At 41.3% G+C, this 25,302-nt stretch overlaps 1 protein-coding gene across 3 annotated transcripts in view; it reads right to left on the reverse strand.

The window, feature by feature from the left end:
- Positions 1-12,183, reverse strand: part of CARNMT1 (carnosine N-methyltransferase 1) — a 46,156-nt gene extending 33,973 nt beyond the window's left edge. The window contains exons 1-2 of one of the 3 annotated variants that reach the window (XM_023213298.1): positions 10,760-11,095; positions 809-1,004 (exon numbers count right to left, since the gene is read on the reverse strand). In XM_023213298.1, coding sequence (XP_023069066.1) covers positions 809-997 — 189 coding nt within the window. In that variant the 5' untranslated portion in view covers positions 998-1,004; positions 10,760-11,095. The other 2 variants (XM_023213296.3, XM_023213297.1) reach the window with 2 other exon arrangements.
- Between the last annotated feature and the right edge of the window lie 13,119 nt (positions 12,184-25,302).

A 25,302-nucleotide genomic window follows, 5' to 3' on the forward strand; every position in this document is an offset into this window, starting at 1 on the left:
GCTTCTGAGAGAGTAATCCACTTTTATTATGGTTAAATAGACATGCTGCTAAGGGGCTATATAGGTGGTTTAGTGGATAAATCACTAGCCTCTCACCTCAACCGGGGTTCAAGTGCAGCTTGAGATCCTAAATGAAAAGAGTTTGGTGGTCTCACTGCTACCCTCAAAAGATTAAGGTCCATTAATCATAAAACCACCATATAATTAAGCAGTCTTTACTCAGGAGAGGACCAAACTGAGCTGCTATGGAGATTGAACATCCTCTCTAAGAGAGGGAAGAAAGTCCCTCCAGGTCATTGATGGGGCAGCATGGAGAGGCTCACACTGGAGTGGCCCAACTGTATCCATCCTGTGGATACAAAAAGAGGACTTCAGTTTCTATGTACTGCCAGTCCCTTGAGATTTATAAGTGAAAATAATTTCTTACAATAAAAGATGAACAGCAATAGATACAAGACACTGAAAAAATATGAGTTAAGCAAGGGAAGTTAATTTCTAGCTAGTAAAGTTGCTTTTAAAAATTTAAGTCACTAACTTTATATCCCAAAACAGAACATTATGTCAAAATGCCATCAAAATCCCAACAATTATATTAGTACTTAAAAAAGGAAAACCAGCGAACAGATCCAGTCTCTGGCATACTGTTCTATTAAGCCTAATCAAATGACTGAACATTTAAGTTAAAACTTTCTGAGTAAAGCAAATAGCCTGTGTCAGATTATAAAAATGAAATCCAGAAAGATTAAAAGACCTCAAAATACAGAGGTTGACCCTAAAATAAACACAAATAGAACAAACTTTCACATACATCTTCTCCATATTCTTTATTTTCAAACATATGTATGCAATCATTCACAATGGTCAGTAGTATTTCTTGATTATGATCAATGCATTTCCGGATCTTGTCCAAGTGAAGAAGAAACTGAGGAAGTAGTTTCTGTTGGTTAGCTGGAAGTGATCGAAATTGTCTTTCTGTTCGGTTCACTCGCTCATGCATACTGGTGCTAAAACATAAAAGGTGTTTTTTAAATTCGCAAAAGAATTCTCACCAGAGGCCAATCTTATTTTAAGGTTGTCTTTCTGTACACTTATTTCCTTCTTATGTTGGATACTGTCCTATCATTTACAATCTCTTGGCTTTTAAAAAGGCATTAACTTAGAAAGTTGTATATGTTTTTACTTTATTACAAATCCTTCTCTAAGCAAGCAAAATACAAATGGTTTATCACTAGTAAAAGTAAACATATGCACCAATTAGAAGGAGGAAAAGAAGATTGATGTACAATTAATTTATTTTTGTGTATTAAACTTAAAATTTTCAGCAAAACCAGCTTAATGCTTTAGATTTTTCCATCTTTAAGTAGCAAAATAAATACTGCTGTGAAATTATAATACACACAAAATGTCCTGAAATTAACTAAAAGCAAACCAAGTTGAATTTTTAAAAATATCACAGAAGATCTTATATACCACAAATTACCAAGCAAATAAAAATTGAAATTCTATAGTGTTTTACTTAACATCCACAATTTGCATTCCAAAAATGACCCCAAAGGTCACTTTGGGGACTACTTATTCATAAAACCAGAAAACAGAACATCATTTTTATTTATATTTACTTACTACTATTATTTTTGAGAGGGAGTTTCGCTCTTGTCACCCAGGCTGGAATGCAGTGGCAGTCTCGGCTGACTGCAACCTCTGCCTCCCAGGTTCAAGTCATCCTCCCACCTCAGCCTCCCAACTAGCTGGGACTACGGACATGCGCCACCACATTCAGCTAATATTTTTGTATTTTTTTGTAGAGATGGGTTTCACCATGTTGCCCAGGCTGGTCTCAAACTCCTGGGCTCAAGCAATCTGCCTGCCCTGGCTGCCCTGGCTGCCCAGAGTGCTGCGATTACAGACTTGAGCCACCACGCCTGGCCATAAGAACATCATTTTTTAAAGTTAAATATATACTCATAGTATATTATTTTTACATTGACAAGATGGCCAAAATTTAAAAGCCTGACTATATCAAATTTTGGTGAAAATAGGGTATAATTAGGACATTTATACATTAATTGTAAGTGCATACATTAGTGCAACCACTTTGCCAAATTTAGAGTATTACCTAGTACAACTTAGCATAGTACTTGCCTTATGACCTAGTAATTATACTCCTAGAAACTCTTGCAAATGGGCCCCATGAAACATGAACAATTTTTGTCACAGTACTGTCAGAAATAACAAACAGGCCGGGCACAGTGGCTCATTCCTGTAATCCCTTGGCACTTTGGGAGGCCAAGGTGGGCAGATCACTTAAGGTCAGAAGTTCAAGACCAGTCTAGCTAGCCAACATAGTGAAAGCCCATCTCTACTAAAATACAAAAATTAGCTGGGCATGGTGGCGCCCACCAGTAATCTTGGAAGTAATACTTGGAAGGCTGAGGCAGGAGAATCGCTTGAACCCAGGAGACAGAGGTCGCAGTGAGCCGAGATCGCACCACTGCATTCCAGCCTGGGCGACAGAGGAAGACTCCATCTCAAAAAAAAAAAAAAAAAAAAAAAAAGTAACAAAATATCTGGAAACAACCCAAAGGTCTATTATCAGAAATTATCGTATAGTTACTGTAGAATGAAAAAATTACAGTATATACAGTGGAATGCAGCAAAATGAGTAAATTACAGTTCATACAATTATATGTAAAGACTAAACACTGATCTTTTTTTTCTCTCTCTCTTCTCCAAGTTTCTCACTAAGAGACCTGGGGCATCATGCCTTACAAATTATAAAATCTTGTTAGACAGGTTTTTTATTAACCCTATATAATATGGCTTACTTTCCAACCTGATTCTGGTATGGCATCTTATGACAAATAGCAGACTCAGAAGGAAATCAGAATATTTTACCCTAAAATATATTTCTTTGACATTTTGAAATGGCTGCCACAGGGCCAACAGATTTCAATGGCCCCGCAAAGCCATGTTTCCTAGGGGAAACGTGCATCTGTGGAGAATCTCCATGAATGCAACCAGGCCTTCCCTTTCTAGGCCTTTCCTGGATCCAGGAGAGATTAACTGAGAGCCTGACAACATTAAAGTCTAAAAAGTAACATTTAGTATCTCTTCCCTCTGAAGGTTGCTACCTAGAAGGCTTCATTTAACTTAACAAGAACCTTGGCCTCCACAAGTCCCTTAACTCAGGCATTCCTTTCTACTTACCATGGCTTACCTCTATCAACCAAGTACCAACTGAAGAATCCTTAAAACCCACTTGTAACCCCCTCTTTAAGACGTCCTGCCTTTTGTGTGAGATCAATATATACCTTCCATGTAATCCTGTTATCTCTAAAATGTATAAAACCAAGCTGTAACCTGACCACCTGGAGCGTACTTTGTCAGGGTCCTTTGAGATCGCGTAACCACAGGCTGCGGTCACTATCATATTGGCCCAGAACAAACCTCTAAATAAATATATTTTGGCAGAAACTGGCTACTCCCATCACCATCTGGATAAAACTCAAGAACACATACATTTGTTGAAAAAAATTGCAGAAAAACACATAATGTAAAATTGCATTTCACAGAAAACTAAGTATTATTATTCAGGGACTGAGCATATGTGGAAAAACTACAAAGTAAAGAAGTAAAAATTCAAGTTAATGATTCTGAAGGTGAAAGAGACAGGATAATGTTTTTTAAAAACTAGGTGATTGATGAGTGTTCACTGTATCATTCATGACATTTTACATCTATATATATGTGTGTATGTTTAAATGTTCTTTGGTATTAATTCAGTATTAAATAAAAATGGAAGTATTTTTCCTTTTCTATTTTCTTTTTTTGTTTTTTGTTTTTTTTTTTCTGAGATGGAGTCTTGCTCATCACCCAGGCTGGAGTGCAGTGGCGTGATCTCGGCTCACTGCAAGCTCCACCTCCCGGGTTCACAGCATTCTCCTGTCTCAGCCTCCCGAGTAGCGGGGACTACAGGCGACTGCCAACGCGCCCGGCTAATTTTTTGTATTTTTAGCAGAGACAGGGTTTCATCGTCTTAGCCAGGATGGTCTCGATCTCCTGACCTTGTGATCCGCCCGCCTCGGCCTCCCAAAGTGCTGGGATTACAGGCGTGAGCCACCGCGCCCGGCCTCTATTTTCTTTTTTTTTTTTTTTTTTTGAGACGCAGTCTTGTCTTGCCCAGGCTGCGGTGCAGTGGCACGATCTCAGCTCACTGCAACCTTCCCCTCCCAGGTTGAAGCGACTCTCCTGCCTCAGTCTCCCAAGTAGCTGGGACTAGAGGCGTGTGCCACCACGCTCGGCTAATTTTTGTATTTTTAGTAGAGTCGGGGTTTCACCATACTGTCCAGGATGGTCTTGATGTCTTTACCTCATGATCCACCCGCCTCTGCCTCCCAAAGTGCTGGGATTATAGGCCTGAGCCACTGTGCCCAGCCTTCATTTTCATTTTCAATTTCAAAACCTTTGTCGTTTGGTTTCTTAAATCTTTATTCATCCAAACAATTTTCTTATTTTTACCCTCTGCCAAATTATTTCAATAGCCAAACAGTAATGAACTTCAGAAGAAGCTCCTGACGAACAAGCAAAAACCTGGCTGGTCGCGTTTTTACAAGCTTGTGTGTGGTTGCTTGGTGTGGGGGGCCCTTAGGGATAAAGTGAAGAGATCAAGTTGGCAGAAGCTCCACTGACATCCCCCTCTGGGGAGAGTATAATAATGAGCTTTGAAGTCAGAAAGATCAGGGATGAAATCCAGGTTATAACACCTATTTGCCACAACACCAGGAAAACTACCTCCTTCCTTTGTGCAACTCTCTCATGTAGAGAAGCAAGATAAAGAATGAACAACAATGAGGTGATCATGGAAGCTACCATTTATTGAGATTTAATAAATGCCAAGGACTAAACCAAGTCAGTTAATACTGATTATTCTGAAACATCCCCGTAATTAGATAGGTAGCATTATGTTCCTCTGCTTACCAGACAGGGTTTCATTGGAAATAACGAACTCAAAAGATTTAGCCCAATAGCTTGAAAACACAGCAAGCACTCAAAATATATATACTACACATATACCTACTGTTCAATATACTATATATACACACTCTATACATAGTATATATAGTATAAATAGTATAAATATATAGTATATATACATAGTATATATAGTATAAATAGTATATCTAGTATAAATACATATACTATATATACACCTACTGTTCAAAAAAAACCGTAGGTATATTTCATTTATATTACTAAAATGTTCAAAGTATGAAAAATGTAGAAATTAAAAGTACTCAGGGAAAGAAGGCCTAATAATTCCTCTTCTAGAGGGAACACTTCTAACCTTTTGGCACATTTCTGCTTAATACAAAGTTGCAGTGGCTCATGCCAGTAATCCCAGTATTTTGGGAGGCCAAGGTGGGAAGCCTATTTGAGGCCAGGTGTTCAAAACCAGCCTGGGCAATACAGCAAGACCCCCATCTCTACAAAAAAATGAAAAAACAGAATTAGCCAGGTGTAGTGGTGCATGCCCGTAGTCTCACCTACTAAGGAGGCTGAGGTAGGAGAACTGCTAGAGTCTAGAAAGTCAAGGGTGCAGTGAGCCATGATTGTGTTACTGCACTACAGGCTGGGTAACAGTCCAAAACCCTATCTCCAAAATAGAGAAGAAAAAAAAAAGTAATCTAGCATCTTACTTTTTTTAAGCTGAATATTGACAAATTATAATTGTATATATTTGTGGGGTACAAAGTGGATGTTCATCATTCCATCTTATGTAACCAACAGTTACTTAGCTACTTCCCAACTACTGGTTATTTAGACACTCACTTGTTTTTATGATGAACATTTTGTATTCAAAATCTGTCTATAATTTAGGGGAAAAATTAGCATAAATTCTCAAAACCAGAATTACCAGGTGAAAAGGAAAACTTTCTTTATTTTTGAGATGGAGTCTCACTCTGTCACCTAGGCTGGAGTACAGTGGCATAGCCTCAACTCACTGCAAGCTCTGCCTCCCAGCTTCAAGCGATTCTTCTGGTTCAGGCTCATAAGTAGGGGCTACAGGTGCACACCACCATGACCAGCTAATTTTTATATTTTTAGTAGAGATGGGGTTTCACCACGTTGGTCAGGCTGATCTCAAACTCCTGACCTGAAGTGATCGGCCAACCTCGGTCTCCCAAAGTATTGGGATTACAGGCGTGAGCCCCCACACCTGGCCAGGAGTAAGTATTTTTAAGGTTCTTGATATAAAATGACGTGTAGAAAGACTCCCATCAATTTACATTCCTAACAACAGAGTATGACATTAAAGGAACTAAATGGCCACAACAAGTTAGGCAAACAGCAGAGCTTTGACAGTTTACAATTCTCCGTCAACAGATTGAACAGCCTTTCTTTCTAGTGTTTACTCTTGGGCACTGGATGCCCCACAACTTCCCTCTCACCACACCTCAAAACTCATACCCAAAGTGAACTTAGCACATGCCCCACAAAAACCTGCACTCCTTCCTTCATGGCTAATATTAACAAATGCACCCAAGTTAAGAAATTAAAGAGTCATCAGCTGGGCATGGTGGCTCACGCCTATAATCCCAGCACTTTGAGAGGCCGATGTGGGCAGTTCACCTCAGGTCAGGAGTTCAAGATCGAGACCATCCTGGCTAACCCTGTCTCTACTAAAAATACAAAAAATTAGCTAGGCATGGTGGCATGCACCTGTAATCCCAGCTGCTCGGGAGGCTGAGGCAGGAGAATCGCTTGAACCTGGGAGGCAGATGTTGCAGTGAGTTGAGATCGTGCCACTGCACTCCAGCCTGGGCAACAGAGCGAGACTCCATCTCAAAAAAAAAAAAAAAAAAGTAATTAAGGAGTCATCCTAAATGTCTCTTCTCCTAGTCTCACAATCAATAAGCCCAGGATACTTTCCAATTCTACTTCCTAACTCCTCCCCTGCCCTTCCCGCCCCACCTCTAATCAGATGAATTCTTCTAAAACACAAGTGTCATCTTGGTCATTATTCAGTATCTCTGTACTTCAGCATATGTAAAAAACAATAAATGTTCAGTTACATTCCCACAGGTGCCACTTTTGGTTTTCCACAGAGATTACTTATTACCAAGTAGTATCAAGATTGCAAGGGTGAGTTGAGATGAGTTATAGATTGGTTAGAAGAGCTGTCAATTCTTGATACAGAAGTAACTACACAGAGCAGGATGAGATTCTTAAACCCCTGGTTACTTACTGGTGTGCAAAGCTGCCATAACATACAACCACCAGTGACTCTTAAAATAGGTGGGATCTTACTAAAGTTGAGAATATAGTCCAATCCTTACTATACCCTTATAACTGGGGCTAACTTCACTATCCTGCACATGCTTACCCTATCGGTATTGCTTTAAGGCAGGGGCCCACTGGCTACTTGGTTTTTTTGTAGTCTTATTGGTACACAGTCACACTATTTGATTACACAAAGCCTAAGGCTCCTTCCATTCAAGGGCAGAGTTGATGAGTTGTAACAAGAGACCACTTGGCCTTCAGAGCTTAAAATATTTACTGCCTGGCCCTTTTAAGAAACTCTGTCAAACCTGCTTTGAAGGAATATTTTACAAAAATCAGACTCTCCTTGGTTCCGAACTAAGTCAGCATAAGGAGGCGACATCCTCTTGCTGATAAGAGGAGAAAGTAAACTTAATAGCCATTTTTCCTCAATGGTGGTATCTCTACCTCCAATTCTCTAGAAAGCTGGTGTCAGCAGTGACCTCAACTCTGATTTAGTCACCTGTCATCAGGGTGAGCCCATACCAGGTCTGAGCTAAATGCCATGGTCACAGGCCCATTCCTCTGCAATTAGTTGAACTACTCTAGGAAATCCAAATAGAAAAAAACGTAACTTGTCAGAAATAAAGCCTGTCTTGATTCATTTTAAATCTTTATTAAATACCTAACATTAAATTTGTCTTACTAGTATAACTCTGCATTAACGCACCGTAAAATTTTTAGGTAACAAGTTTTGGATTTTAGGTCAGATTCTACCACAACTGGATTGTGTAACCCTGAGCAAGTTGCTTACTGCTTTGTGTCTATCCACATCCTCACCTGCAAAAATCAGCTCCAAATCTCGATATTAAAAAATCTCATCCTGTTATTTCTAAAAGTAAGAAGTTTCTGAAAAGACTTTCAGCTTTTCAACTCTAGTATTGTCTATGTGCTGAGGTGCTTCATTTATAACAACACTGGGTTATAAAACTAACTTTTGCTATTCAATACAAATGAGCTATACCCATTTTTACCTTAATCAGAATGTCATCTAAGCAAAATCTGTAGGAATCACAAAATTGGAACCCATTAGAAAGTATTTATCAAAAGACATTCCTTGCTTTATGAGCTTTTATCTAAATCTCCTATGTATTAACTAAAAGACATGTAACAGTAAAATTGATCCCTGCAAAATCTGGACGTACAGTTGACCCTTGAACAATACTTGGGTTGGGGCACCAACCCCCTGTGCGGTCGAAAACCCACATGTAACTTTGATTCACCAAAAACTTAACTACTAATAGCCTACTACTGACCAAAAGCCTTACCAATAACATAAATAACTGACATATTTTGTATGTTAACATATTATGTACTATATTCTTACAATAAAGCTAAAGAAAATATTAAAGTCATAAGAAAGGAAAAATACATTTACACTACTGCACTGCATTTATCAATACTGTAAATTTACATTATTTGACTACAAGATAAATCCTCTGTCTGAAATGGGGTTGGGGGCAACCTCTGCTGCAGACCTCTATCTACAGTACATATCGAACAAATCAACTTTTTTTTGTAATGTCTTGACGTTTCTCTGCTTCTTGGGAGCACTTCCAGCATCACCAGTGTCACTTCATATGGGACCCATGGTGTTATTTAAGGTTTATGGTATTGCATAACCTTAAATGTGTTTGTTTGCAAAGTTTGATGAAATGTGTTTACTGCTATAGGCAATTTACTGGACAGACAAAAGCAAAGTGATTTTTTCAAACAGATATTGGCAACATTTGAGCTCACTGCAAAAGCAACAGCAAGTGGCTATAAAATTATTACAGTAGTACCATATCTACTACAGATAATTTTATGCAACTATGATTTAATGCTACATCTTTGCTTGTTTACATTTATCTCAGTTGCAAATGCTCCACGTAAGATCTGTGTTTGTGTACGTTTTGATAAATTTTAACTTTTTATAATAGATTTGTGTATATTTTATGGTAGTAAATGATAAACTAATAGCTACACATATGCATTCATGGCATAACTTTTTCTTAATTTTTTCAATATTTCTAGGCTGTGCAAGTTTGCTAAGTTTTTCAAATTCTTGCAAATCTCAAAACAATTTTCCAATGTTTATTTGAAAAAATGTGTGTATAAATGGACCCGTGCAGTCAGATCCATATGGTTTAAGGGTCAGCTGTACTTGCTAAATGTGTAGCACCGGATTGTCCATCACAATCTACTTCGATAATGGAAAAGCTTTTATTTGCACTGTCCAATACAACAGACTCTAGCCACATGTAGCTATTGAGCACCTGAAATGTGGGTAGCAAAACTGAGCAATTAAATTTTAAAGTTTATTAAATACTGATTAATTTTAGCTTAAATTTATCCAGATATGACTAGTGGCTACAAGCAGTTTAAGTCTAGAAGATCACAAAATATTAGAATGTAACAATCCACTGTTTTCTGCTACATAAGTTTTCTGTACCCCTAGCCTTTAAGAGAGATTTTAAAAAGCGTATTTTTGATGTTATACTATTTTCAGTCCAAGTATCTGAAGTGTTTCAAGAGAGTATATACTAATAAAAACGATTTTTTAAAAAAATGAGATGTCCTGAATCCAACATTACACCAGTAAAGAATTGAGTATAGGAAATAGTATCACAAACACTAGAATATTCACACAAGAACTCTTCTCTATATTGCCACACTTCTGTTCCTGATCAACCCCTACCCCAATAAAGTCCCATCCCATACTTACCCACAAACATCAATTTTAAATTGGTCCTAATATATTAAAAGTAAGTACAACTACACACTTAACTAAATGGGTCCACTATATTCCCAAGACATTTCCCAATATTCTTTGTAGATTTTTCAAGAGCAAAATGTACCAGACTTTTCTGTATCTCCCACTCTTAGCTATCTGATGTCAGCTGCCTTCCCTAACTGCATGGTTAGTTCAGTCACAATTCCTGCATCAAATTCAATTCTCTGATGGTCTGCCTTGCTCCCTCTGTTACTACTAAATCCAGAGAAATAAAATATCCAAACTACTCTTTTGGGCTCTGTAAAGTAATGCTGTCCCTGGTCCCTATTTCTGGGTTTAATCAGTAAATTATTTCATCAAGATCTTCGAAGTTCAAAAGTTCCTATCACATATACAATCAGATTCCAAATAACTTTAAGCTTTCATTAAGCAAGCTTCTAAATTCAGACTAGTAAACTAATTTAACTATCCGTCAAAAACTTGACAGACTATTTGGGAATGAGAAATGTATTTCTTTGCTACCATTTGTTTTGTTAAAAATAGAGCTTAAACAACATATGCCAAGCACTAGTGACATAAAAATAAATAAGACTCAGCCCCTGCCCTTGAGGAGGTCACAGCAAAGCAAGAGATTTATATAAACAAATATAATACATGAGATGAACAATATTTTAAAAGTTTGCATAAAGCACAGCAGGAACCCACTTATGAAAACAGGTTTACCTGCGTTAGGAGGTCATGTCTGTCTGATTCCAATTGCAAACTCAGAACATAGTCACCGGTGGACTCGTATCTCTTATGTGAATAAAAGTGTTATCTTCACCTGAAAATCCAGTTAAGTCCCTTTCAGCTCTTGGAATTATAATTTTGTGATGAAACTACTTTTACATCTATCTAGAAGAAACGTGGAAGTTAGGGAGCTGGCTTTATGAATGAGGAGCGTACTTAAAAGGTCCTACCACAGTGCCTAGCACACCAGGGAGAATTAGATACATTTTTGCAGGAAAAAAGAACGTAAAGGCAGCTCTTATTGTGACTTCTCTCATTTCTCTCCTAATAATTAGCAAATTTTAGAATATAAGGACCACTTCCGCCCTTAATCACCCACCAGTTAGACACTGAGCAGCATCATTCAATCGCTCATACAAATGTGCAAGTGCGTCCACAGCGCCAAAGAAGGGGTGAGTGGAAATCTTAAACTGCTCTTATAAGCACTGGTAACAGTTTGGGAAAATACGTCCTACAGCATCCCACGCGTAGGTGAACTTGGGCTCTCCGTGTGTTCAGTTTGAAGGACATCGACCACACACACCAATCAGCCCAGCAGTGGACGATTCTACCACCATCGTCTTCTATCTGAAATTGTTACAGCGCTTCTCCGGTCACCCCCACCGGCCTCAAAGCCAAACCTTTAAGAGGACGGAGGCAGGAGAGCTAATCTGATCCTGAGGTCAGAAGACACGAGGCTGTGCAGCAGACGGCGCGGCGGACACGCGGGTGTGCAGGGCCGGGAGGGGCTGGGGTGGTGCGAGGTGACTCGGGGCCCGGAGGTCAGCTGCAGCAGCCGGGTCCCTACGCCTCGGAGGCGTGGCGGCGGGACGGCGAGCGCCCCCATTCCGGCGGGTCCGCCGCCACCAGTGGGCGCCCCGACGGTCTGGGCCGGGGTCCGCCACGGGCTCCTTACCCGTAGTAGCGGAAGGCATTAATGATCTTCCAGAAGTGCTCACGCTCAAGCCTCTCCTCCTCCTCCTCGGTGCTGCGCGTGGCCGCCGCCGCCGCCGCCGCCGAAACCGCCGCGGCCGAGCCCCAACGCCCAGCGGAAAACTGCACTTCCACCTCCTCGCTCCCACCGCCGCCTCCCCCGCAGCCCTCGGGCAGCCGGGAGGTGGGCGGCGGAGGGCGCCGCCGTCGCTGCATCGCCGCCGCGGCCCTCGGCCTGGCTCGCTTGCGTCTCGCCGCGACCGACAGCGTGGTGGCGGCTGCTTGGCCTTCCTCTAGACGGCGCCCGCCGCGGACATGCCCCCAGCTCGCGGCGCGCTCCGCCCCCGCCACCCTCAGGCCTCCATCCGCGCTGGGCTCCGCCAGGTCTTCAGGGCTCCCAGAACCAACGCGCATGCGTGTTCCGCGGTACGCGGAGGGCCAGTGCGGTCTGCGCTCATTTGCTGCCGGGCTTAGGAGACAGCGCGCTGACGTCACGACCACGCTTCCAAGGACGGGGCCGAGGCCCTAGGGCGGTGGGCGGAGGAGGAGCTGTAGGTGGGGTGGGGCTGGTGCCGCAGTTACCTGTGCGCGGCCGCGTGGGTGGGACTTAGGAACCTGCGAGTGCCTGATTGCGGAGCGGGAAGCTGAACGCAGGCCCAGGTAGTAGCAAAGAAGGGAAAGGCAAAAAGGAAAAGCTCGGCTTTGATGAATTTATTCGGAATTTTTATTTCAGAAAGTCTAGGAGGAACGTCTTGTATCCACCCTAATTTAAGTTTTAATTCGCTTCCTAAATAAATTCCTATTTTTAATTACTTAAGGGGGTGGGGAGTGAGCGCCATCTTTTCACTCTTCTTTTCTTTTTCTTTTTTTCCCACTCTGCCGCCCAGGCTAGAGTGCAGTGAGTGGTGCGATCTCGGCTCACTGCAACCTCTCTGCTTCCTGGGTTCAAGCGATTCTCCTGCTTCAGCCTCCCGAGTGGTTGGGATTACAGGCGCGCTGCCACCACACCCGGCTAATTTTTGTATTTTTAGTAGAGATGGAGTTTCACCATGTTGGCCAGGCTGGTCTGGAACTCCTGGCCTCAGGTGATCCACCCCCCTTGGCCTCCCAAATCGCTGGGATTACAGACGTGAGCCATCGCACCGGTCCCATCTTTCCAGTCTTTAGGGGCTTGGGGCAGTCCTAATTCCTTCCTTGCTGAGGATGGCCGCAGATGAGGAAAATGCGAGGACTTTCTATCCAGCAGCTGGTCTTGGGAAGATGATGACACCTACCAGCATCTAAGGGTGGCTCTTAGGAAATAACTAAGTTATTCTTAAGAAATAAGTTATTCTATTCAATTTAATCCACCACCTGGCAAATGAGTCTTACAAAATAATGATAAAAGAGAAAGATTGCTTTATTCAAAGGGTTAAATATGCCCAGTGACCACAAAGTCTGTTAAAAAGTTACAGTCATATTGAAAGTGAAGTGGCTTCATATTTTCATAATTTAAATTAATAGTTGAAATAAGTAATGCTCAAAATGACGTATATTAACATTTTTATATAAAAGTTTTCTAAAATATGAGTCTGTTAATAGTAATGCGGTAATACATGTTTCAAAATTCAAAAAGAAAGTGCAAAGGATTACAAATAGAAATTGGAGACAATCTCGCTCTGTTGCCCAGGCTGGAGTGCAGTGGCACCATCTCAGCTCACTGCAACCTCCCTGACTTACAGGCTCAAGCGATTCTCCTGCCTCAGCATCCGGAGTAGCTGGTATTACAGGAATGCGCCACCACACCTGGCTAATTTTTGTACTGGTCGGGCACGGTGGCTCACGCCTGTAATCCCAGCACTTTGGGAGGCCGAGGCGGGCGGATCACGAGGTCAGGAGATCGAGACCATCCTGGCTAACACAGTGAAACCCCTGTCTCTACTAAAAAATACAAAAAATTAGACCGGTGTGATGGCGGACGCCTGTAGTCCCAGGTACTCAAGAGACTGAGGTAGGAGAATGGCCTGAACCCGGGAGGCGGAGCTTGCAGTGAGCCGAGATCACGCCACTGCACTCCAGCCTGGGCGACAGAGCGAGACTCCGTCTCAAAAAAAAAAAAATACCAGAGTAAAGATGGGGTTTCACCATGTTGCCCAGGCTGCTCTCCCTGAACTCAGGCAATCCACCTGCCTGGGCTTTCCAAAGTGCTGGGATTACAGGCATGAGCCACCACGCTCGGCCAAATGTGAATAATTGCTTTACCCTGTCCCTAGCCAACAATGTTCCTCTCCAGACAAAATATACCAATTCCTTGTCCATTCTTCCAGATTTTCTATGTAATGTCTATTTTTCCAAACACTAATTGTTTGGAAGTTATGTATAAACCCTCATAGTAGTAACTGTTTCTAATACTGTTCTCATATACACATGCACACAAGTTATACATGTTGTAATTCGTTACATGTATTGATATAGGTCTGAATGACCTAATTGATAAAGGCCAGAATGTCATGGATAAAGATAATCAGCTCCATACTTTGCAGTATCCTCGGAGGTAGAATAAACATTTTCAAATTAATGTCATGTGCAGAGGCTTGCTTGACTCTGTTTCCTAACTTAAGTCTTAGAGTCTGTGTCATGAAGGTGCTCAACTTTAAACTCAATTGTGATCTTACAGGTGATGAAACCAGGGAATCAGAGATATTAAGTGATCTTCATACACCCCCCCCCATGTCTCATACCTATATTTTATCAGTATTTGTTTAGGACTGTGACTGTACTTTTTAAATATTATGCTAGCTAACATTCGTTGATTTAATATTTTTCAAGTTGTTTTCCCAGTTTATCACCTTACTTGTCCCTTAGCCCTGTGAACTAGATATCATTATTATCTTGCTATAAGAAATGAAGAAATCGACTTAAAGAAATTAATTTTCCTGCCCAGGGACACATAGATAGCAGAGCTGAAGTTAACTCACTCATTCATTTATTCTTTTTCCTTTTTTTCAACAAATGTATTGATTGCCTTCTATACTTCTTTGCCCTGAGCTGAAGGCAGCAGAAGCTAGAAGTATGGGCCTCTCATTCTCACTTCGCCACCTAGTAACTCCATGACCTGTATGAAACATTATGTAAAGCCTTAATTGCAATGTTTGTTATATTCTTTTTCTTTTCTTTCTTTTTTTTGTTTATTTGTTTGGGGGGGGGGGGGGTGGAGAGGACAGAGTCTGGCTCTGTCACCCAGGCTGGAGGGCAGTGATGTGATCATGGCTTACTGAAGCCTCGATCTCCTGGCCTCAAGTGATCCCCCCACCTCAGCCTTTCGAGTAGCTGGGACAACAGGCATGCGTCACTACTCCTGGCTAATGTTTTTTTAAATTGTTAATAGAGATGAGGTTTCATTATTTTGCCCAGGCTGGTCTGGAACTCCTGAGCTCAAGCAGTATTTCTGCCTTGGCCTCCAAAGTACTAGGATTACAGGTATGGGCCACCAAGCCCGCCAATTGTAAAATTTATAAAATAGACATACTACCCTTTTTACAGGGTCATTGGGAGGAATAAATGAGATAAAGACTGAAAAATGCCTGGTATATAGGCTCAATAAATGTTAGTTACCTTCCCTGCTCTCAGTTGTCTTTAGAATAAAGTTTTAACCTTGTTTTAAAACACTTTTCTTAGGACTTCCTTGACCTACGTTCTTTGTAGTGAGTTTCTTCCATTAATATCTTCCCAAACCATAGAGTGATTTGAGCTGCAAGATTTGGAATGTTTTTATCAGGAGGAGACTAATTAATCTCCAGGAATTAATAAGTAAAAAGCATCATTATACTTTTGTTAGTTATTCTGAAGAACTGTTGGCTAAGCACCTAAACTGCTTACATGCATTTGTACACTGCTGCTAGGAATGTAACATGGTGCAGCCACTCTGGAAAAGAGTGCGAAGCAGGTTTGCTGTGCATTGGTTACCAGCTGAGTCTGGTGAGACAGAACACCCATGTGTACAAGTTACATGAAGTGAATTTATTATTTACAGCTAGGCAACAAGGGACAACAGAAGCATAGGATTCATTGTGGGCCAGTCTCCCAAGACTCAGGAAAGCTGCCCCAGGAGGATGGAGTCTCATTTGTGTGTACCCCATTTGTACCACAGCTGAGTGACCCTGGAAAGCAGAACATCTTGGGTTTTACATTCTGGAGGCAACATGACATGCTGGACTAAAATGATGAAGGCCATCCTGTTTCTAGGAGGGACTGGAACAGAGCCTGGGATGTTTCAGCCAGTCCCTCATCTCAGAATATTGCATTCCTAGCACATTCTACAGTTATTCTTGAGAGATATTAATACAAGTGAGAAACTGGGGAGAATTCGATTAGTCCATGTCTGCTGGGAACAGTCATGCAAAGAGTATAGTGATTTTTTTTGCAAAACTGAACGTACACTTACCATACAACCCAGCAATTGCACTCTTAGAGATTTATCTCAGATAAATGAAGACATGTACCCACAAAAACCCGTACATAGAAGTTCATAGCAGCTTTATTTGTAAAAGCCAGAAATTGTAAATAACCCAAGTGTCCTTCAGCAGATGAATGGTTAAACAAACTGTAGCATATCCGTACCATGGAATACTACTCAGCAATAAAAAGTAATGAACTCTTGATGTATGTAATAACTTGGAAAAATCTCAAAGGGATGATGCTGAATGGGGAATAAAAAAGCAGTCTCAAAGGGTTACATACTGTATGATTGCATTTATTTTATTTTATTTTATTTTTTTAGATATAGGGTCTCACTCTTTCACCCAGGCTGGAATGCAGTGGTGTGACAGTGGCCCAGTGCAGTCTTGAGCTCGTGGCTCAAGCGATGTTCCTGCCTCAGCCTCTGTGAGTAGCTGGGACTACGGATGTGTACCACCACACCTGGCTGATTTTTTTTTCCTTTGTGAGATGGAGCCTTGCTTGGTTGCCCAGGCTTGTTTTGAACTCCTGGCTTCAAGTAATATGATTACATTTATACAGCATTTTCAAAATGACAAAATTATAGAGATGAAAAACATGATTAGTCACTGGGGGTTGGGGGTGATGGGGAGTAAGGGCAGTGTCTGTGTTTATGAAAGGGTAGCTCAAAGGAAACTTGTAGTAGAACTATCCTGTATCTTGGCTGTAGCAGTGGTCACAGGAATCTATATAACGAGATACAATTGCATAAAAATGAAGGCGTTTCTCTCAGCCCACTTTGGCTCAGGAGACCACCCCACAAAATATAAAATAAAATTTTAAAATTAATATACACACCAACTCACACACAAATGAACACCACACACAAATTCATCCATCTGGTGAATTTAAATAAGGTCCATTAATTATATAAATGTTAACTCACTAAACTCCATGCTCTATTGTCTGAACCAGGAAGACTCAACTTGTCTTCCCAGTCATACCAACAAAGTTACTCCATCATTATTTTCAAGGATGGTTCATAATCAATAAATGTTTGTAAGTAAGGGTTTTGAAATGTGCAAGTCTACTCATCTATTAATCCTAAGTATATACATATATTTTTAAACGTTAATGTTTAGCAGCTACTAAATATATTTTTATTAGCCTCACATTTCCCAGTTAAATGCCTCATTGAAAGTTTGTAATATGTATTATGTTGGTTTTAGCTGACCTTTTAACTGCCTTGCCTTGTAGACTGTATGTCTGAGGGCAGGAGGCATATCTGTTTTGTTCATGCTTGTATCTCCAGCATCTAGCAAAGTGAGATTTTTCTATAACCACTTTTTGAAATGAATAAATGAATTTACAAGTGCCAGACACTGCACTAAACCCTGTAATGTATCATTGCATATAACTTAATACAATAGTATCATCTTTTTTGGGTTTTTTGTTTGTTTTTTTGTTTTTAAACCGGGACTTGTTGTGTTGCCCAGGTTGGAATAGCTGGGAGCCCCCGACACACACTTTTTAAAAAACCAATGAGCACACTATAATTAAGTACCTTGCTCAAAGTCATACGGCTATCAATAAGCAAAGCCTGAACTTGAAAGCAAGCCCAAGAAATGATTACTGGATCTACTGCCTCTGCTAAAGTTGGTCTTGTCTATCTTTAAATAAGTTTCATTAAGTTGTTTTACTTCTGGAAATCTTATTAATTTGTAAATAATTGTTGTTTGTAGTGATTTAGCATTTTAGTCGCATAAGAAAATACATATTTTGCTGACCAAAACTGAAAGACTAGATTGCCCACGGAGTCTGTTTATAGAGAAAATAAACAATTTCTTACGCTTTATGTTAAAAATCTAGTTTATATATCAACAATGACTCAAACTGCTGTTGATCTAGAATCTCGAGGAAAAAGGCAAAGGCAAGTAGGGGCTTTTTTCACTTAATACAAGGGCTCCCTTACAATTCTCATCATCATTCTAGGATTTATTATTTTTACTCCTGGGATTCCTCTATTCTGTTCTTTATGCAAAACTGTCTTTGACTGAGAACTAGCTAGTTTTGCCTTTGTATTCTTTGTTCTAGTCCCTGGACCCGCACGAAGGATATTATAATGTGCTCTTAAAATAATAAGAATGCTCTCCACTATGGAGCTAGGGATATGATTCCTGTAAATAGTCACCTTGTGCTTTTAGTGAGTTTTTCTATTTAAATATTTTATACAATAATTAAATTGTTTTTTGTCTTATTACTCCTGGTGACTCATAGAACACCTTTAGTGAATTTTTATATTCTTTCTTAATCACAGGAACCAGAATCCAGTTGCAGTTTTCGTATACACGTAGTTTTAATGCGCTCAGTGGTTATTCTCAAACTTGGAATGAAAATTCTATTATTGTTGTTAATTTTCGAGGGGATGGTTAAAAAGTGAAGTGAAATGGATTTTATGTAACTAATTAGTGCTAAGTTAGTTCACAAAGAAACATCATAGGGTATGTACTGCTAGGAATAAGTCTCTCTAGGGGTCCTATAGTGGTCCCTACAAAGATATCTTTACATCCCATAACCTTTAAATCTTTTTGTTGTTGGGAAACATTTCAAGTTAAAAGAATACTCTGAACTGACATTATTCAATGCTTTCCGGTGCATGCTTAGGGTATTAGCCAAGCAACTGCACCCAAATAAAACATTTTGGGAAGATATGTATGTATGTATGTATGTATTTGAGACCAGGTCTTGCTCTGTTGCCCAGCCTGGAGTGCAGTGGCATGAATATGATTCACTGCACCCTTGACCTCCTGGGTTCAAGCCATCCTCCATTCTCAGCCTCTCAAGTAGCTGGGACCACAGGCATGCAACACAATGCCCTGCTAATTTTGTTTATTTTTTGTAGAGGTGAGGTCTCACTATGTTGCCCAGGCTGGTCTCCAATTCCTGGACTCAAGTGATCCTCCTACCTTAGCCTCCCAAAATGCCGAGATTAAAGGTGTGAGCCACTGTGCTCGGCTGAATTATGTATTTACTTCCCCAAGAAGCATCAAAATAATAATCATGGGGGAAAATATCAGAATTTGGTTGGACTTCCTTATATTTATCTTACAGATTATTTTTGTTGTTTTAAATTACTTTTAGTGGCAAAGATGGGAGTACCACAGGATGTCCAGGGCAAAAGCCCTATAAAATTCATCTGAAAGCTCTGCCAGAAGCACAGATTTGTGTTTTGTCTGAGGCCCTCATACAAGTAAGAAAGGTGCTTTCTACTTCCTTCTTCACTGCAAAGCCAGTCTCTAAGATCTTGGCCTGGTTTTATCATCTGGACCTGACCTTTTCTGAAATTGTTAATAAAAGGTAAGAGTGGGCTATCCTATTTGAATTAGCAGAATCACTCTAACACCCTATCATGACTCCTATCTCACTATTTAAAATCCTTTCAGTCTCTGGAAGGTTCCCCTCTACCCAACACTTAATGAGTGATACCTGCAGTCCACCTTTGCTACTTCAAAGTATGAACCCTGCACCAGCTCATTTATATCTCCTGGGATACTCTTAGGAATGCAGTATCTCAGACCTCCCCTACTGAATCTGAATCGGCATTTAAACAAGATCCCCAGGTGATTAACAGGCACGTTAAAGTTTTGAAAAGCACTGCTCCAGCAGAACATATACATCTCAGTCCTTTTACTGATAGATTAAAACCTCATATATGGCCAGGCATGGTGGCTCATGCCTGTAATTCCAGCACTTTGGGAGGCCAAGGCAGGCGGATCACCTGAGGTCAGAAGTTCAAGACCAGCCTGGCCAACATAGTGAAACATTGTCTCTACTAAAAATACAAAAATTAGCCAGGCATAGTGGCGCTGGCCTGTAATCCCAGCCACTCGGGAGGCTGAGGCAGGAGAATCACTTGAACCCTGGAGGTGGAGGTTGCAGTGAGCCAAGATTGCACCACTGCATTACAACTTGGCCAATAGAGTGAGACTTTGTCAAAAACAAACAAACAAAAAAGAACCCTCATATGTATTGTTTTCTGTGAGAACCTATGTCAGGATACTCTAAACAATATGAACAGAACACCCAACTAAAACCAGCTTAAACAATATAGACATTTACTATGTAAAATAAAATGAAGTTTCAAGCTGTAATAACCCTAGGCTGGGTCCTCAGTACCATCAAGGACCCCGTTTTTCTCATGCTTTTGCTCTGGTATTTTTAGCATATTAGTTTAGTCCCCCATGATCAAAACATGGTTGCCACAGTTCCAGGCATCACACCCAGATACAGCAAATCCAGCAAAGAAGAAGGTGTGTTTCCTCCTCCATATGTCTCTTCTTCTGTAGGGATACTTTTCTTGGAAGCCTCCCAGCAGATTTCCCAGAAGTGCATCACATTCTAAATAATAAACAAAAAATATAGAATTACCTTATCTGGCTTAGACTAAATATCATCTCCATGGTTCTGAAACACATGATACCTGATACCTAATCCAATCTAATCTCTCTCATCTCTTATCAAGAAGAAGGGTGGGCTGGGCACAGTGTCTCACACCTGTAATCCTAGCACTTTGGAAGTCTGAGGTGGGAGGACTGCTTGGGGTCAACAGTTTGAGACCAGCCTGGCAACATGCAAGAAATTGAAAAATTAGCCCTAACTACTCGAGAGGCTTGAGGCAGGAGGATTACCTGAGCCCAAGAGTTCAAGGGTGCAGTGAGCTATGATTGTACCACTGCACTCCAACCTGAGCAACAGAGACCCTGTCTTTAATAAAAAATTAAAAAATGAAAGAAGAAAGGCGAACAGTGGGGTAGAGATGGGCGAGTTTGCTTCTAAGAAGACAAGTGAAAATAACTTTATCTTCGTGTTTAAACAGAAAAATAACCCGACTAAATCTTCTTCAAGGAATGAATTCTCTCTGATTTAATATATACCCGCACTATAAGCATAATTAACTAAATATGTATATTTAATTAATGTTTGGCTTTGGTTTACTTTTTTTTTTTTTTTTTTTTTTGAGACGGAGTCTTGCTCTGTCGCTCAGGCTGCAGTGCAGTGGCCGGATCTCAGCTCACTGCAAGCTCCATCTCCCGGGTTTACACCATTCTCCTGCCTCAGCCTCCCTAGTAGCTGGGACTACAGGTGCCCGCCACCTCGCCCAGCTAGTTTTTTTGTATTTTTTTTAGTAGAGACAGGATTTCACCTTGTTAGCCAGGATGGTCTCAGTCTCTTGACCTTGTGATCCGCCTGTCTCGGCCTCCCAGAATGCTGGGATTACAGGCTTGAGCCACAGCGCCCGGCCTGGTTTACATTTTTGTGTTCTATGCTCTATGCCCAATGAAATGCTGGTGTGTGCTTTACTTGCTAATCAATACATTGCATAAAAATTATTTGGGTCAGGGCTTGGTATAGTCCAGTCATTGGGCCAACACTTTTTAACTAATCTGCCAGCCTCCAGACTTTCCTCCAGTGCCACTAGATATAGAGTGACTCCAGATTATTCTTTTTTCAATAAATAACTTTTTTGTCCAATGTGAATTGATTATGTTACTCTTCTGATTCAAATCCCTCCGTGGTGTTCCACTGTTTATTGGGCAGAGTCTTAAGTTCCCTGACGTAATGTATAATGTCCTTCCCATGTGGGCCACAGGCCATCTTTCCAGTCAATCCCATGACTTCCCTCTCAACCCCTTACCTTATCATCCCCCAAAGAGTTACTCCTCAGTTACTAAGTTTCTCACACTGCTAAAATATCTGATTCCCCAGTAGAATGTGAACTCATTTAAGGCATAGGTTGTCCTTGTTCATAGCACTGTGCCTTGCACAGCGAGGGCAATCTGTAAACATACAATGAACATGTATAGAGCAGGCATTGACAAACTTCTATAGCAGGGGTCCCCAACCCTCAGGCCATGGACCAATATCATTCGGTGACCTGTTAGGAAACAGGCCACACAGGAGGTAAGTGGCAGGCAAGCAAGTGAAGCTTCATCTGAATTTACAGCCACTTCTCATCGTTCACATTGCCTCCTGAGCTCCACCTCCTCTCAGATCAGCTTTGGCATTACATTCTCACAGGAGCATGGACCCTATTGTGTACTGCGCATGCGAGGGATCTAGGTTGTGTGCTCCTTATGAGAATCTAATGCCTGCTGATCTGCCACTGTCTCCCATCACCCCCAGATGGGGCCGTCTAGTTGCAGGAAAACAAGCTCAGGGGTCCCATTGATTCTACATTATGGTGAGCTGTATAGTTATTTCATTATATATTACAATGTAATAATAATATAAATAAAGTGCACAATAAATGTAATGTACTTGAATCATCCCAAAACCATCCCCCTGCAACCTGGGGTCTGTGGGAAAAATTGTCTTTCACGAAACGAATCCCTGATGCCAAAAACTTGGTGACCACTGTTCTACAGAGAATCAGTGCATAAACATTTTCAATTTTGCAGGCCATGAGACCTCTTACAACTACTCAACTCTGCTATTATAGCATGCAGACAATCACAGAGAACACAAAAAGGAGTGATGTGACTGCGTTTCAACAAAACTTTTTATTTATTTATTTTTGATAGGGTCTCACTGTGTTACCCAGGCTGGAGTACAGTGGCGTGATACTGGCTTACTGCAGCCTCAATCTACCAGGCCCAGGCAATCCTCCCACTCAGCCTCCTGAGTAGCAGGGACCACAGGCATACACCACCATGCCCAGCTAATTTTGCGCATTTTTTATAAAGGCAGGGTTTTGCCAGGTTGCCAAGGCTGGTCTTGAACTCCTGGACTCAAGTGATCTGCTCGTCTTTGCCTCCCAAAGTGCTGGAATGACAGGCATGAGCCATAGTGCCCGGCCAATAGAACTTAAAAAAAAAAACAAAACAGGTGACTGGTTGAATTTGGCCAATAGGACATAATTTGCTGACCCTAACATAGATGAATAAATGTTGACAGTAAACATAAATGCTACTGTAAATGACTTTCTCCTGTTTTCCCATACCACCTTGAGGCCTTTCTAGGCCTCAAACATCATGTCTGGGTCATTCATTACTAACATATCTGCCAGATGATAGTTCCCCAGTGTCCGAGCCTATTGGCCCTTCCCCTGGCTCTTTCAAAAAAAGTCTAAATAGGAAAGTAAAAAACCAACAGCCACCACAGCTGGATATTTCCCACTTACCAGAGAGTCTGAAAGTTCACCCTAAATTTTATAGTGTAGGAACCCACCTATGGACCCCTATGTGGGTTGAATCATTTCTCTTCTGAACGTCAATTAGCTAAAACTCTGGATTTAAAATGTAAAACATTGAAGCTGGAACCATAACTAGGAATGTGTCAGAATTTTATCTTCCTAAAATCTCTAGAAAAGTCAATGTTTCCTGGTGTGTGTGTTGGGGGGAGTGATGTTTCTTTCTCATGTTTGAGGTTTCTATCCACAGAAAGGGAGTTCAATCAAACAACTGTCCTTGTCTTCTATTCTTTACTCATCCTGTTTGGGAAAGGTAGAGCAAGTCGTCTGATTGATACATCTGGAAAGAATAAACTGGGCTTGCTTAGCTCAGCCCCTGACCTTATTTTTTCCTCCTAGGATTACATTTGCTTACATCAAGTGCAATTTCTTCTCTGTTACTCATTCCATAAAATTCTTCCTACTTGTCCTCATTTAGTGCTGCCTATCATGATGTAAGTCTGACTATTTCTGGATAGAGTTAGGAGGCTCCTTTTACTCTCACATTAACATATTTCTTCCAGTGTAGCTTTATTGCCTATGATTAAGCAGACATTTTGGCCACCATCAGTTTGTTCTTTGTCTTATTGTTTAATCTCTTCTGAGCCCAGTGGGAAAGAGGGGAGTGTATAAAGATATCTTCTTTTTTTTTTTTTTTTTTTTTGAGACGGAGTCTCGCTCTGTCGCCCAGGCTGGAGTGCAGTGGCCAGATCTCAGCTCACTGCAAGCCCCGCCTCCTGGGTTTACGCCATTCTCCTGCCTCAGCCTCCCGGGTAGCTGGGACTACAGGCGCCCGCCACCTCGCCCGGCTAGTTTTTTGTATTTTTTAGTAGAGACGGGGTTTCACCGTGTTAGCCAGGATGGTCTCGATCTCCTGACCTCGTGATCCGCCCGTCTCGGCCTCCCAAAGTGCTGGGATTACAGGCTTGAGCCACCGTGCCCGGCCGATATCTTCTTATATTCAGTATTCTTGATATCCTGACATCTGCAGCCTCACTGTCCAGGGAGAGATTGACTCTCCCAGGACTAACTAGTTCCTAGAGATAGTCAACAACTCCTCTGTGCCTTTCATTTGCAAACTGAACAGTGCAGAACTCATATCCCCCAACCACCTCCTTTATCGAACTCTTACACACAAGCCAACTTTCCCCTGCCCTAATCAACCTAAGGCCAGGTACCAAGCAACTCAGGACAGTCCCTATACCCCAGAGACAGCTGAAATTATTAAAACTAACCAATCCTACATCTTCCTTGCCTTGACTTTTTTCTTGCCTTGCTCCTTCCTTGCCTTTCCCCTCTCCTCCCCTCCCTTCCCCTCTCCTCCCCTCCCTTCCCCTCCCTTCCCTTCCTCTTCCCTCCCTTCCCCTTACCTTCCCTCTCCTCCCTTGCCCTCACCTCCCCTTCTCTGTCCTGTAGAAACAATGATAAAGGCTCATGCCCACGGTTTCCTCTTGCTTCTTCTGCCTCCTGACCGACACTGGTGCTTCCCCGTGTGGCCCTGTGTGGCATGTTGTGCCCCCTCCCTCTTGGGAACTGTGAGTCACAAGCCATCTCTTCAGTGGCAGTCATCTCATCGTCTGCTGGCCTCACCATACCTAAATAATAACATCTACATTTTAAAATAAGCAGTTGTTACTGGGCCCCCCCACAAAGGCCCAACAGATACCATTTTTTCCCTTTGCTTCCGATGTGTTTCTTTTGAAATCAGAAAGATGGAACAGAATTACCTAATTATCTAGGTCCTGATTAGCAATAATTTGCCCAGTTTTCATATGTTTTTGAGATTCTTACTGCTGATTTCTTAAAGAAAATAACTTATCTTAAGAATTTATCAATCTGCATCTCAAGTATGAAACATTCTTAAGTGTTGAGAACTAAGAGAACTGTAATTCATAGTCCAAGCCCTCAGTAAACTTATGGC

Source organism: Piliocolobus tephrosceles, chromosome 14, assembly GCF_002776525.5.
Source record: "Piliocolobus tephrosceles isolate RC106 chromosome 14, ASM277652v3, whole genome shotgun sequence".
Taxonomy (NCBI): domain Eukaryota; kingdom Metazoa; phylum Chordata; class Mammalia; order Primates; family Cercopithecidae; genus Piliocolobus; species Piliocolobus tephrosceles.